We start from the raw sequence: 13,270 nt of genomic DNA on the forward strand, positions 1-13,270 counted from the left end.
TCTCTAACTTGTTGTTGATGACTTCATGGAAATAAATAACACTGGATCGTTCACAGATAACCTGTAATTTTTCTAAAATATTTTATAATGCAAAATTATTACTCGTTGAATAACCATGTAAACACCAATTTCTCATTGCAGATGTTTTTTTCATTTAATTGAAAATAAAAAGCAACAAGATTTTTCCTCAGTTTGTAGGCTTGTGTTTAAAAGCTTTTTGAGAGTGGCATATGGGCACACAAACTTATTACTGAGCCCGTAGACAGCCTTGTGTAAGCTGCTCACGCAGGAGCGGCACTCTTCAGAGCGGTGTTTTGACTAATCTGTGGGGATCTTGAAACCTGGACCCATATGTATAATATAATAAAATATCCAAAAAACTGCAGCATTCCTCCAATAAGTGAAAAAATGAGGTGCTTTTTATTCCTGCATATCCAATACCAACGTTTTATTTCCTTCTAGAACCTTTCTCAAGCAGTTACAGGAGGAACTGAAAGGTTGCTATTGGATAAGCACTAATAAAGGCTCCTTATTTTTTTCAATTATTTGAGGAGTGCTGCCATTTTTTTGGGATATTCTCTATTATAGACCTAGTTGAGATCAGATTTGGATTTGCATCCTTTGACTGTCAGTTCTGCTTCTATTTTTATAACTGTATGTACCTTCATCACTCCACTGGAACTGCCCCGACTAAAATCACCAATGACCTACTAACCACCAAATCCAAGCAACATTACTCTGTCGTCCTCCTTCTGAACCTGGTACCTGCTTTTGACATATGTATGTACCTTCTCTAGGAATGTGGATGGTTTCCAATTAAGCATTTTTAGTTGCAGGGAGTCTGTCAGAAGGATCAAGACTCCTAAACCATCTATATGAGCATGCAGGTCAAAGAAAGTTGAATAAAATGATACCTTAATATCTGTTATCCAAAGTCTTCTTCCATAGAAATCTATGTTTTTCTTAATGAGTAAATAACCTGTTAAGATCTATGGGGAGTTTGTAGATCTCCTGGAGAATCTGCCTCTAGAGCTGCTTTTAAATGACAGGGTTCATTACCAGTGTGAGACATGTAGTCTTCTCTGATTTCAATTAGCATAGTACAGCTGAGCTGAGCGCACTGTGAGCCGAGAGCTAGAGCTGCAATTGCGTTTCAAAAGAAACAGCTCAGCTCTGCTACACTGTCCCTGCACACTGGCCTCCTGTGAGATGAAAGCTAAAGAATTATTAGTTATAATCACACACCGCTCTGCAGTGAGATCAGGAGAGCAGACTGTCAGTCATTAAATGTCTCACACTGATAATGCCCTTTCATTAAAATAACCTCTGTCCTTCTCAGTGTTCTTAAAGGGAACCTGTCACCAGAAGTAACGCTATTACCCTGCAGATATGCAGGTTAATAGCGTTATGCTGCTTGTCACCTGCACATAGCCGAATGCAGCGGGGAGAATATAAACTTTATTCTCCCCGCCATCATTCGGTTTCAGTTATGGGAGTGGGGGCAGCACTGGTCCAGTCACCGCTCTTAGTATACAGAGCGGCGGGTGTAGACGCACCCCTGGCCCTGATCGACATTTCCTCTGTATTAGGGCTCAGCTGTCAGTCGGGGATGGGGGCGCGGTTACACCCGTCCCTCTGTATACTCAGAGTTGTGACTGAACCTGTGCCTCTCCCGTCCCCATGACTGAAACCAAATGCTGGCTGGAAGAATAAAGTTCATTTGCTCCCTTCCGCATTCGGCTGCTTGCAGGCGCTGGGCAGCATAACAACGCTATTAACCGCATATCTGCAGGTTGTTGACGTGATTTCTGGTGATGGGTTCCCTTTAACAGCTCATTTACATATTAAGAAAAACGTGGATTTCTCTGGAATAAGACATCAGATCACAAATATCAAGGTATCAGTTTATTCAGCTTTCTATGACCTACATGCCCATATAGACAGCTTAGAAGGGTTGATCCTACTGACAGATTCCGTTTAAAAGTAGGTCATCTTTAATTAACTTTCTAATTATTGAAGAAAATAAAATAAACAGTGCCAGAATAGCTGTTTTCTGTTCAGAGCACTTCCTAATAACAGGGATAAAAATCATTAGAAATCAGTATTTGCCAGTAAAAACTGCAAATGGTCCTGCAAAAAAACCAAGTCCTTGCATATCTCAGGCTACAGAAAACTAAATGTTCTGAGACTCTAATAACAGACACAAACATTTTATTTTTGTGAAAAAAATGTGCAAAATTATTAAAAGATAAAACAAACTATACAAATTTAGTATTGCTGTAATCACACTGAATCACAAAATAAAATGAACATATTTTTATGAAGCACAATTAATGGCATTAAATAAAATCCTGAAAAACAGTGGCGAAATTGCTGTTTTTTTTCTAAACATATTGTTTAATACCATGTGGCCCCAAAAATCTGGCTTAAATGGCTTTGATAAGCTGCAAAATTGGAATTGCGCAAAAATTTTGCTACTTTTTGCGTTTCCATGCCAGTTTACCCCAGATCCGCCAAAATGGCCAGAGCTTGGACAGGATAGGGCGCTACAACTCCTCTAATTGATGACAAGCTGTGGAACTACTTATGCCAGAAATCTTACTCAGATCAGGGACTAGAGTTAGATTTCCGTCATAGCACACCTCCTCATAAATCAGAAGCATCTGACTCCACCACACCCTTTATCAAGAAAATCGACACTTTTGTGGGGTCTGCATATAGCCCAAAATGGTGTAAAAATAACAAGGTCTTGTACAACTACACTAAACCATTTTTTTTTTTTTTTTTTTAAGTTATTTCTACTGGAAAACAGTGAGAGAAAAATACTCGTCCCTGAGGTATATTTTTTAAGGTGTTGTATACAGTGAGTATGCAAGCTATAGAGAGTGCAAGTACTATTTGCAGATGTGGGACAACCGTGTACATCTACATGCTGTAACATTTGCCAGTATTTTTCAGTTACTCATTCTACAAGAAAGAAGGGTTTTTGAATTTTAATGTGACTGTTAAAGAGGAACAATAGTACAGCATGCAAATTTTTTGGCATGACAGTGGGTATTGCCTTTATAATTGTTGTTTTTTACACAACAGGAGTCTTGGTGTTCATTTTTCTAAAGTGCGATCTTTAACTTTGGACACATGGGAGCCTGAACTACTAAAGGTACTTATTTTAATCTATTTATGGCAGACGGCTGAACCATAGAACCCTGTAAGCTGGAGATCATTTAAAGGGAACCTGTCACCATTTGTCTGTGCTGCATTCCATAAATGTTTATATAACTCCCTGACTCCCTCTGTATATCCCCCATAAACCTTTTTTAAGTTCCCCTGCTCTGTATGTTAATGTGTTCAGTCCGGTCCGATGAGCAAGGCTTTAGGCCTCTTCATCACCCTCCCCCGGCTGCTGCTTGCCATCCTCCTTCTGTAATTGACATGAAAGACTCCTCGTGTCCTCCACATTGCCGGGTGAAATCTCGCGCCTGCGCACTATGCTTTGCCCTACTGCGGGCAGAACCGAAAGCATCAGTGCTCATGTGCCCGCAGTAGGGAAAGCATAGTGCGCAGGAGCGAGACACAATTTCTGCGCAGGCGCAAGATTTCGCCCGGCAGTGTGGATGACGCAAGACATTTATGGAATGTAGCACAGGCGCTGAATAAGCTGATAGTTTTAGTGGATGTAAGATAAAACTGGTGACAGGTTTCCTTTAACTTTTATAGGATAATTTTTTAGGTGTGATCTGTGCAGATGTCACTGTACAGGGAAAGGGAGGAAATGAGCTAGGACAATCACCTATTATCAATGATGGTCCTGTGACCACCTTTATAATAGATGTTACCTTTCATTGGAATTCTGTCTGTGATTAGAAAGAGATATCTTCTTTAAAGCAAGATTTATAAAATAGGAAGTACCAGCCTATTGTGAGGCACAATGGACTGTATGAAAACTACAAACTTGAATATTTCAGGAGTTTGTTCAAAATAGAGAGATCCTAAAAAATATCAAAATTCCTTAATGAAATATAAGCTAGATTTAATTTTCATTCTCTTTTAAAGCCTTGATTGTGTCTTTTATACATTGTGACAGGAATCTAAGGGGTAACTTTTCTCCTTGTGGAGAGTTACAGTGACGAGCCACGTCTGGCTTGTCAGAGTGAGGAGACTTATAAACCACGCATGCTCCTATGGGAAATTAAATATGCAAATTGCCTCTTCAGAGAGGAAGAGGACTAGAACTCTAGCGCCACCTATTGTGAGCAGCGATCCTAAAAGTCAATATCGACTCTTTAACGAGCCTTGCAATATGACTTAGGATAAAAGCCAAACCAGAATCTCAATTTGCAGACAGTGTTTCGGAGTGTTGCCCCTCGTCAGTGCAAAGTATGAGATCTTTGGCTAGGTGACACTCTCCACAAGGAGAAGCGTTACCTCTTAGAAACCAGTCCAGAGCCTCTTACCTAGCCAAATCAGATCTCATACTTTGCAGAAATGAGGGGCAATAGCCCGAAACACCATGTCTGTAAATTGAGATTCTGGTTTGACTTTTATCCTAAGTCATATTGCAAAGCTCTTTATAGTCGATATTGACTTTTGACTCTTAGGATCGCTGCTTCCTATAGGTGGCACTAGAGTTCTAGTCCTCTTCAGCTCTGAAGAGAAAATTTGCATACATTGGGACACTAATGCACTTGTAAAAATTGAATATTGCCTTTAAAGTGAACTTTATTTTTAATGTATTCATATTTTCCCCTTATATACATAGCTGATGTGTGAATTAGGGAATGATGTAATAAATAGCATATATGAATCACGTGTTGATGCCATGGGAATAAAAAAGCCTCAAAATGGATGTCAGCGGTGAGTTCCAAAGTAATGTGTCTGTGATGTCTTTTTGTTCCTTATAATATGTATATTGTTTGGGGTATTTTGCTGTTGAAATACAATTAGGGTAAAAGTATGACCTTGCCAACGTAACCTTAATTAAGAATTTCTACATGATTGTTTTCTCACCAGTAGAGGTTCGAATTTCTAAAGGAATTGTCCACTACCTGGACAACCCCATTTTCTATGTAGTACTGCTTGTAAAATAAAAATAAAATCTACTCCCATCCCACACGGACTCCATTCCAATTATGTCAACGTGGGGTCTCTCGGAGCGCGCTTGACATTGGCTGCCGGGGTCACTGACATTACAATCAGTGGCTGCTATTGGGCTGCAGCACTTTCACTTCTGCTTGTCTGAAGTTCCTCTGAAGGGAGTGAGAGTGCGGCATCCCAATAGTTCACACTTATTGGCAGCTGGGCTCACGTGGCATAATAATGTCTCACGTGGCATAATAATGTCTCACGTGGCATAATAATGTCTCACGTGGCATAATAATGTCTCACAACATTCGTTATCGATGCTGACATTGCTTTAATGGCACCAGTGCGCGAGATGAGTATGTGTTATCTTTATTTTATAAGTGGGATGACTACATTAAAAAATGGGTTTCCAGGTAGTGGACAACACTTTTAAGATTTATTTCTATTCTTTAATTTTCATTATATCTATTTAATAAAAGATATATCAAATTTATTTCACTATTGTCCCTTAGTTTTAGGAAAAGCATTTAATATCTACCTGCTGCATTTCTCATAACAGATTCTCAGAAGACATGCATATGAATAAGATCTGATTCATAAAGGCAATATTGCTTCTTCTCATTGTGGAATGTAAAAGTCGAATCCATAATGTCTTCATTGCTTGTACTTTTAGTCAGTAGATACAGTTGTGATGGGTTTTTGGGTAACTTATGAAGAAGACTCTTGTAACAGCTATCTTTTTTTTCTCACACTATGAAAGGCAGGAGAAAGAGGCCTACATCAAAGCAAAGTATGTGGAGAAGAAATTTGTGGACAATAGTGTTGAATCCATGCTAATGGCCAGGAAGAAAATGTTATCACGGAAGAGCAGTGATAATCGCCTGAGCTCCAGTGATAAAAGCTTAGGTGTAGAAGAGCTCAGCAGAGCTGCATCCAGAGCCTCAGGTAAACCCCAGTGCAATGTACACACGGAGTACAAGATCAAGTAACTTTAACACTGCAGTTAGAATTTTATATGACCTCCCATATATGTGGAATTGGAGAGAAAACTAGAATTATAACATCTGTCATAATTGAGAAAGAGCACTTTACAAGTTTTTAATGATGCACTAATAAATACATATAGTAGTTAAAGAAACTGAAAAATCACTTAGGATGCTAACACAATCCCTTTTACACAACCATAATTACCATTTATGATAACATAAGCTAAAACACTGATTCCTTCATTGTCTAGAATTTGTTGGAGGTTTGATGAACAGCACACATATATAAATGTTCTCATCTTTACTATTGCATAAACTGACCCGTCACCTTATTAAGTAACATTTAAAAATAATTTAAAAAGGAGCATTGTTGTGTACTGATCTAATATAAATAATCTATCCATAATCTATAGGACAGGTCATCAATATGCGAGTCCTGGAGAACACCTTGTATACGTTCTACACTTCCCAACCTTTGGGACCCCCATGATTCTGAGAATGCTTTACATTTAAGTGAATGGAGCTGTGCTGCCGTGCACTGCGCAGCTGGGTGGCTCGGAGTGCCACTGAGTTGGCAAGAATTAGAGAGGGACTCTGTGCTAAACTAGTGCTGTGGCCCATGTATTCTCATAATTTATTGGTGTCTAATACCTTGAAGCCCCACAAACACAAGAGATGGCATAGCCTAATGATATGCCTTCATTTTATGGAATAGGAGTATCCCTTTATCACTTTAAAGTGGTTTCTGATTCTTTTGGAAACGTCTATATAAACTACTAGTTTCTAAAAATATAAAAAACAAAAGTACAATTACATTTGAAATGTCCCACCCCTCCCAAATCTTTGGTATTGTCAGTCTGCATGGCATGTCATTGCTATAGGTCAGTAGTTAAATAATGAGGATGATAACCTCATATTAGGAAAAGGTTGGCAAACCTTTTCATTCCACCTGCAGTGCTAATCATTACTCGTGAACATCTTGCATTGATGCATATCTTTATATTCATTTGTTATTCCAAATTCTTAGATGTTCATGTGTTAATATATATGTACCAGCAGCCCGAGTTCCGAAACAAATACGTTTTGGAAGCTAGAAAAGTGTGCTCTACATAATAAAAACTAACTCAAATTACCCATGTCTATTCACTTTCAGCCTTTTTACACGATAAACAACAAAGTTGTCATAATTAATAAATTAGTAAATGGCATTACGGAAACCAAAAATAAAATTTAGAAGATTACAGAGATGTTCGCCAATTCAAAAAGTGAATTGTCCAGGGCAGATCGCTTGGAATCTCTCTGTATGCCTTATCACCTTCAGCTGATCCTGTTAAAATCTCTGCCTCAAGAACATTTCTATTTAATGTTACAACTACTAGTGTACCATTGCAGAGTCCTCGTTTTGTATTCAAATTTCTCAACAACATAATAATGCTGCCCACCTTAAGTCTAAGGCAATGACTTGGCATGCCTGATTGGGTTAAGCTATTTCAAAATTCAATAGGAAAATGTTCCCTTTCATCGTCGTCATCTACAACAGCAGAGTCATCGCTCCAACGTCAGCTGATGTTTTTTCTCGGACTAATCGCAACATTAAGTTCCTTATGTATTAAGCTTCTTGTGTTTAAAGGTGTTATCCAGTACTAACACATTGATAAGGGATATCCTATCCTTTGGATAGGTCATCAATATCAGATGGGTGTAAGTCAACACCCAGCTGGATACCGAAAACTATAAATTGTAGCATGTTAATAAAGAATAGTGCAGTTGCCAAACTTGGAGAATTATATTAGTTTAACTTGAAGAGTTTTTATATTTTTCAGCCATTTTTGTAGAACTTACAATAGAAAATGCAGCTAATTTGGTTAAGAAGCTGAGGTTAGATTGTCATATAGTGAGCATATTCTGTCAATAACGAAATGACAGTCTTGCCTGAAGTGGCTGAACGTTTTGCAAAAAATGTTTAAATTTTTTTTAATATCTCTAAGTAAAGTACCGTAAATTAGTATAATCTATTATTTTAATCATGCGTACTGATTAACTATGTTACATTGCAGCAATATTCCACGTGTAAACATCTTATCATTAGCTCTGATTTGTTTGTTTTTTCTATAAAAGATGTGGCTTTACATGACCCCACGTCTTCCTGTAATCAAGTGTGAACAAAGGCAGATTCTTGTTATGGGGAAAATAGTATTTTTCTTTTGCTATGATGGCCACTATTTGCCTGACTAAATGTAGGCAAAAATAACATGTCTGCTTAACGCTAAATATTAGATCAAGCCATTAATCCACACGAGAGAGAAGCACGGTGTCTGTTGCAACCAATAAAAAGAGGATTTTTGGTACTCGCCATAAAATCTTTCTCATGGCCTTCATTGGGGGACACAAGTAACCATGGGACACAGTAAATCATAGGTGAAGTCTGCTTCCACAAGGGGAACAACGCATCAAAAAGAAAAAGGAGTTGGTGCCTACCTTCACCAAACTACTCAGTAAGTGAAAAAGCAGTAGGAGAATCAAAGGAAGAAGGACTGCCTAACCATGTGCTCATTATGGAAAACAAGGGGTTTGTACTGTGTTCCCCAATTAAGGCTACTAGAAAGATTTTATGGTGAGTACCAAAAATCGTCTTTTCTCTGGCATCTTATTGGGTGACAGGGGAAACCATGGGACATCCCCAAGCAGTCCATGGGGTGGGAAACATAATAACATTGCAGCAATGGAGAGAATAGCAGTCCCTTAGGCTACTATATGAATGACTACAGTCTGCAGCAACCTTCTGCCAAGACCTGCATCCATCGACGCAAAAGTAATCTTGAAGAACAAGTAGCAAACTTAAGGAGCTGAAGAACAGATGCTGATGGCATACTGTACAGGAGACTGCCACCACCAGGGGGAGTAAGCCGTGACTCTGAATGGAGGCACTCCAGCTTTAAACTGATCTGCTTCAGAATGGCAGATTCAATCCAGCAAGCAACGGTAGCCCCAGAGATGATCAGACCTCCACGAGAGCCTTCTGACATGACAAACTAGGGATTTGAATGTCTGAAAGAGGTCTTAGTTAGCTTGACTTACTCACTTAGGAAGTGGACAGAGTATAATCCGGTCTGTTTACACAAAACTACATACTGAGCGGTCCCCTGCATGATGCTGTAATTCACACTGAGAAGTGGTGAGAGTCCTATCTGGCACACTAGTGTGATATTTCATACTGAGAGGTTTCGCTTATTGTACGTACTTGCCGAAAGAAGTGGTCATAGCAAAACCTGGCTGTCTTGTGCAATACACCATGCTGGGAGTTTTCTTCTTGCTACTCAGAGCACTGCATGGTTCTCTTGAACGCCACATCATAATGAGAGATCTTTGCTTGTAGGTCTTACTGATTTTAGGCAGTGGTCAACGTCAATCCGCTAAAGCACTGTAACTTACTGAGTGAGCTCAGCCTATAGGTCTGTCTCACTGAGGAAAGTGGTCAAAGTCTCCATACTGAGGGGACTCTGCTAGATGGTGTGATTGACTGTTGGAAGTGTTCAGAGTACCACCTTGTCCACTTGCACGATATGCTAGCCTGAGAGAACTAATGAGAGAGGAAGCAGCATGGCCCCACGAGCCACATGGATCGAGATAGGAGTGCGCTGATGAACGAAACAGACACGGGCCGGTGAAGGAGAGCGCTGCACTGCAGAGGACCATACTCGCCACGGGCTGGTGATGAAGGCAAGCGTATCGAAGAGGACGCCACAGAGGAACGGATCTGCTGTGGGCTGACGAAGGGAAACATTGCAAAGAGAAGGAAACATTGCCCTAGGGGAAGGAGCCATCACAATGCAGGCCTGGAGGGAAGGACATACATAATTGTCCTGAAAAGGCTTGGTCCTGTGCTCACTGCACCCATCTTCTCCATTCAAAACACCATGCTCTGGGCAATGAGCAGGCAGAAGACTAAGGCAAAGTACCGGCCGCGTGGGTACCTGATTGTTGACTGCATCAGTTACTATGGGTCATCTCAACAAGATACTGACTGACCACTATAGGCTGTTTTTTCTGTCGTTTATGGGGTGAACAGAGTGGTACATCCCGCTTTGTTTTCCAACCTAAAGGGGAAAAGAGAGAAAGTTTAGTACTGTGAAGGAAAACCCATAGGTGGAAACAGATCTGGATCTCAGGCCAATGTCTGCATCCTATGTGACACTAAGTTAAATTAAGTAACTTGGTGCCGGTAGGCCAGGTGTAGCCAACTCATTTTTTTTTTCTTTTGAGTTGTTGTTCTTAGTGTCAGCCTTCTGGTGGCAGCAGACTTCACCCATGGTTTCCGGTGTCCCTCAATGAGGCACTTAAGAAAGTCTATATTTGTTGCTGTGACCAGGGCTCAAAGTATGACTAAACCAGGGGTGAGGAACCTTTTTTCTGCCAAGGGCCATTTGGATACTTATTACATCCTTCGGGAGCGGTGCAAAATCATCAACTTGAAAATAACCCTGCTATATTTGGTCAAATATTTACTTAACTCACCCCTAATGTGATGGTTGGAAGTGGTTCTCTTTTGTGCGGCAGTGATGTTAGGCGGTATATATGATAGGATGTTGCTACTCTTAACTGCTTTTCCAGATTTGCGCCTTCGTACCGAACACAGATGAGGATATTACACTGCAAGTCTCCTCACAGTGGGAAATTCATCACTGCTCACGTTACATTTATACAACTCAACCAGTGGGAGATCTGCAATATACATCACATAGGGAGCACTGAGACTCTGTATATGCATCACATAGGAGACACCAAGGCTGGAGTACATACATCACATAGGCGACACTAGGGCTGGACTATATAAATCACAGGAGACATGAGAGGCTACGGTACATACATCACTAAGGAGACATGTGGCTGCAGTGTAGACATGATATGATACACTTGGGACTGCATGCTAACCAGGGCTGTGGAGTGGGTAAGCCAAAACTCCGACTCCTCAATTTCCATGACACCGACTCCGACTCCCTCTTACATGGCTCATGTTTTAGTGATAAATTTACTGTAGCACAGATTCATCTCAGCTAAAAGTCTAGACCCTTAGATGAGGAATAGGACAGACATTTATAGGATATTTCATAGCTTTGCCAAATTCTTATGAAAATAATATTCCCCACAAACTGCATTGATCTACTGTACCCAATTTATTATACATTTTAGGAGTTGGAGTCGGTCCATTTTATACCGACTCCGACTCCACAGCCCTGATACTAATTCGGCCCACAGAGTACGACCTGACGCCAGCGCTGGCCAGGGTGAGGACGTAATTTTTCCTTGCATGTGCCACAGCATTCAGTAGTGAACATTGCTTGCCCGCAGACCAAGAAGAAATGAAAAGGCCAGCCCGAGTACAGCGGTCCCCGGGAATCTGCCCAGGGGCCAGAGAAAAGGTCATCGCGGGCTGTAATCGGCCCACAGCCCTGAGGTTCGTTCACCACCCCTGCTCTAGACTAATACAGGGGGGAGGGGTTGGGGTTAATTTTTTCACTATTTGTAATTATAGGCCTACTAATATGATTCAGTTGATTTGCACGATTCTACAGCTTTAGCACATCTGTGGTTAGCAGGCAGTGTGTTGCAGTTGTAGCTTTTCATAGTAAATTTCTCTTTATTAATGGATGCTTGTTGGTCACATAGCGTCGTATAACCATAATTTTGCGCTGGTAGACGTTAATGTTTTCAGTGGAAATTTTGCATGGCCTGTTTGTTGCATTCTAATTTCTGGAGATTGCATACTTGTATATATGTATTAGTACCGCTTTTATTGGAAGTCTAGTTGGCATTCTCTTTGGTACTGCTGAGAATCAAGTATACTGTACAATCTGATAATTAATTTTGACAGTCTCTCTTTTGCCAGATAGCTGTCTGGTTTACTTGACCCTCTTTCCTCTTTTACTGCCTGCTTTATACTTTGCTAACCTGTATGTGGCCAGCGGTTGCCGTTAGCAGTGACGAAGCAAAGCGGGAGTCTCTCTTCTGTCCTGATGAGCTAGACTCTCTCTTCTCCTACTTTGATACTTCCTCAAAGCTCCGTAGTAGTAAGTAACCTTTCTTATACAGTCTAGTCTTGGCTGTTTAGGTTTTCTCCAGTTTCCTTCATTTGCTGCTTGCTGTAAATGTAATTTTTTTTTTTTTTTTTTTTATGAAAATTCCGTTTTTTTTCCCATAAGTATTCGAAAATTGGCTCAACTTTTTATCATGTTGAAGAGATTAGTGCACAAATATTATACATATACCATAATTATAATTGACTCTGCTTGCAAGGTTTCTTCCCATTAGTATGGTTTGATAGTATGATATATAGGGGGTACATAATGGTCAATATATTGTGATTACCTTGATATTTATAATTGCACAGTAATCAAAGCTATTTCTTTTGGGTTTTTTTGGTTATAGTTTTTTTTTCTTTTCTGTGTGGTAGTTCAGATTCACTAGTTTTTGTGGAAATATATTCATTAATTTACAGAAACTATTTTAATACAGTGAAAGTGTTAAAAGGGTGGTTCTCTTAAAAAGAAAAAAAAATACGTTACTGAATTTTTTTTATACATTATGTGGAAGCTATATCTAAAATTTACTTCTTCAAAAACATCCTATGACAAGAACGTATCATCAGAAAATATCCCACTGGTTAAATAATTTTTTATTTTTTCTGTTTACTTTCCAATGCCCTGATATATATATATATATATATATATATATATATATATATATATATATATATATATATATATATATTAATGTAATTAAAAAAAAATCCAGAATATTAAAGGTGTTACTAGTCGAGGTAGTCTTTGGTTGACACTTCCTATTCTGTGGAGATCATTTCTCAGCAGTCATTTCACTATCATTACAGTCTTGATTTCAGTAAAATGGTATTAGGCCTCATTAAGACGTTAATGTTGCATGTAAGTGTGATATCTGTTTTTTTCACAGATACAACACGTACCCATTATTACTATGGTGCTGTTCATATGTCTGTGGTTTAACATGCAACTTTGACTAAATGAATTGGCACAAATGCTGTCCTCTTTAGATCACGACCAGTAACCACTGTTCTTCATCTGTCTGGATTACCCTTTGTTACCTTTTTTCTGGAGTACGGTAAATTAGCTTTTTTGCATACTGTTTTGTATTTGAATGAATTTCAATAAGGGCAGAGTCAGACGGCC

General features: G+C 39.5%; 1 protein-coding gene across 2 annotated transcripts in view; it reads left to right on the plus strand.

Annotated features, from left to right (window-relative positions):
* The window catches only part of ACAP2 (ArfGAP with coiled-coil, ankyrin repeat and PH domains 2), a 123,545-nt gene that overhangs the window by 90,080 nt on the left and 20,195 nt on the right, over positions 1 to 13,270 (plus strand). Inside the window, exons 15-18 of one of the 2 annotated variants that reach the window (XM_073675042.1) lie at positions 2,793 to 2,837; positions 3,091 to 3,160; positions 4,760 to 4,854; positions 5,843 to 6,027. In XM_073675042.1, the coding sequence (XP_073531143.1) occupies positions 2,793 to 2,837; positions 3,091 to 3,160; positions 4,760 to 4,854; positions 5,843 to 6,027 (395 nt within the window). The remainder of the gene's footprint in view (positions 1 to 2,792; positions 2,838 to 3,090; positions 3,161 to 4,759; positions 4,855 to 5,842; positions 6,028 to 13,270) is intronic. The other variant, XM_073675043.1, reaches the window with a different exon arrangement.

Source organism: Phyllobates terribilis, unplaced genomic scaffold (assembly GCF_046119375.1).
Source record: "Phyllobates terribilis strain yellow unplaced genomic scaffold, ASM4611937v1 Scaffold_3__8_contigs__length_932513732, whole genome shotgun sequence".
Lineage (NCBI taxonomy): Eukaryota > Metazoa > Chordata > Amphibia > Anura > Dendrobatidae > Phyllobates > Phyllobates terribilis.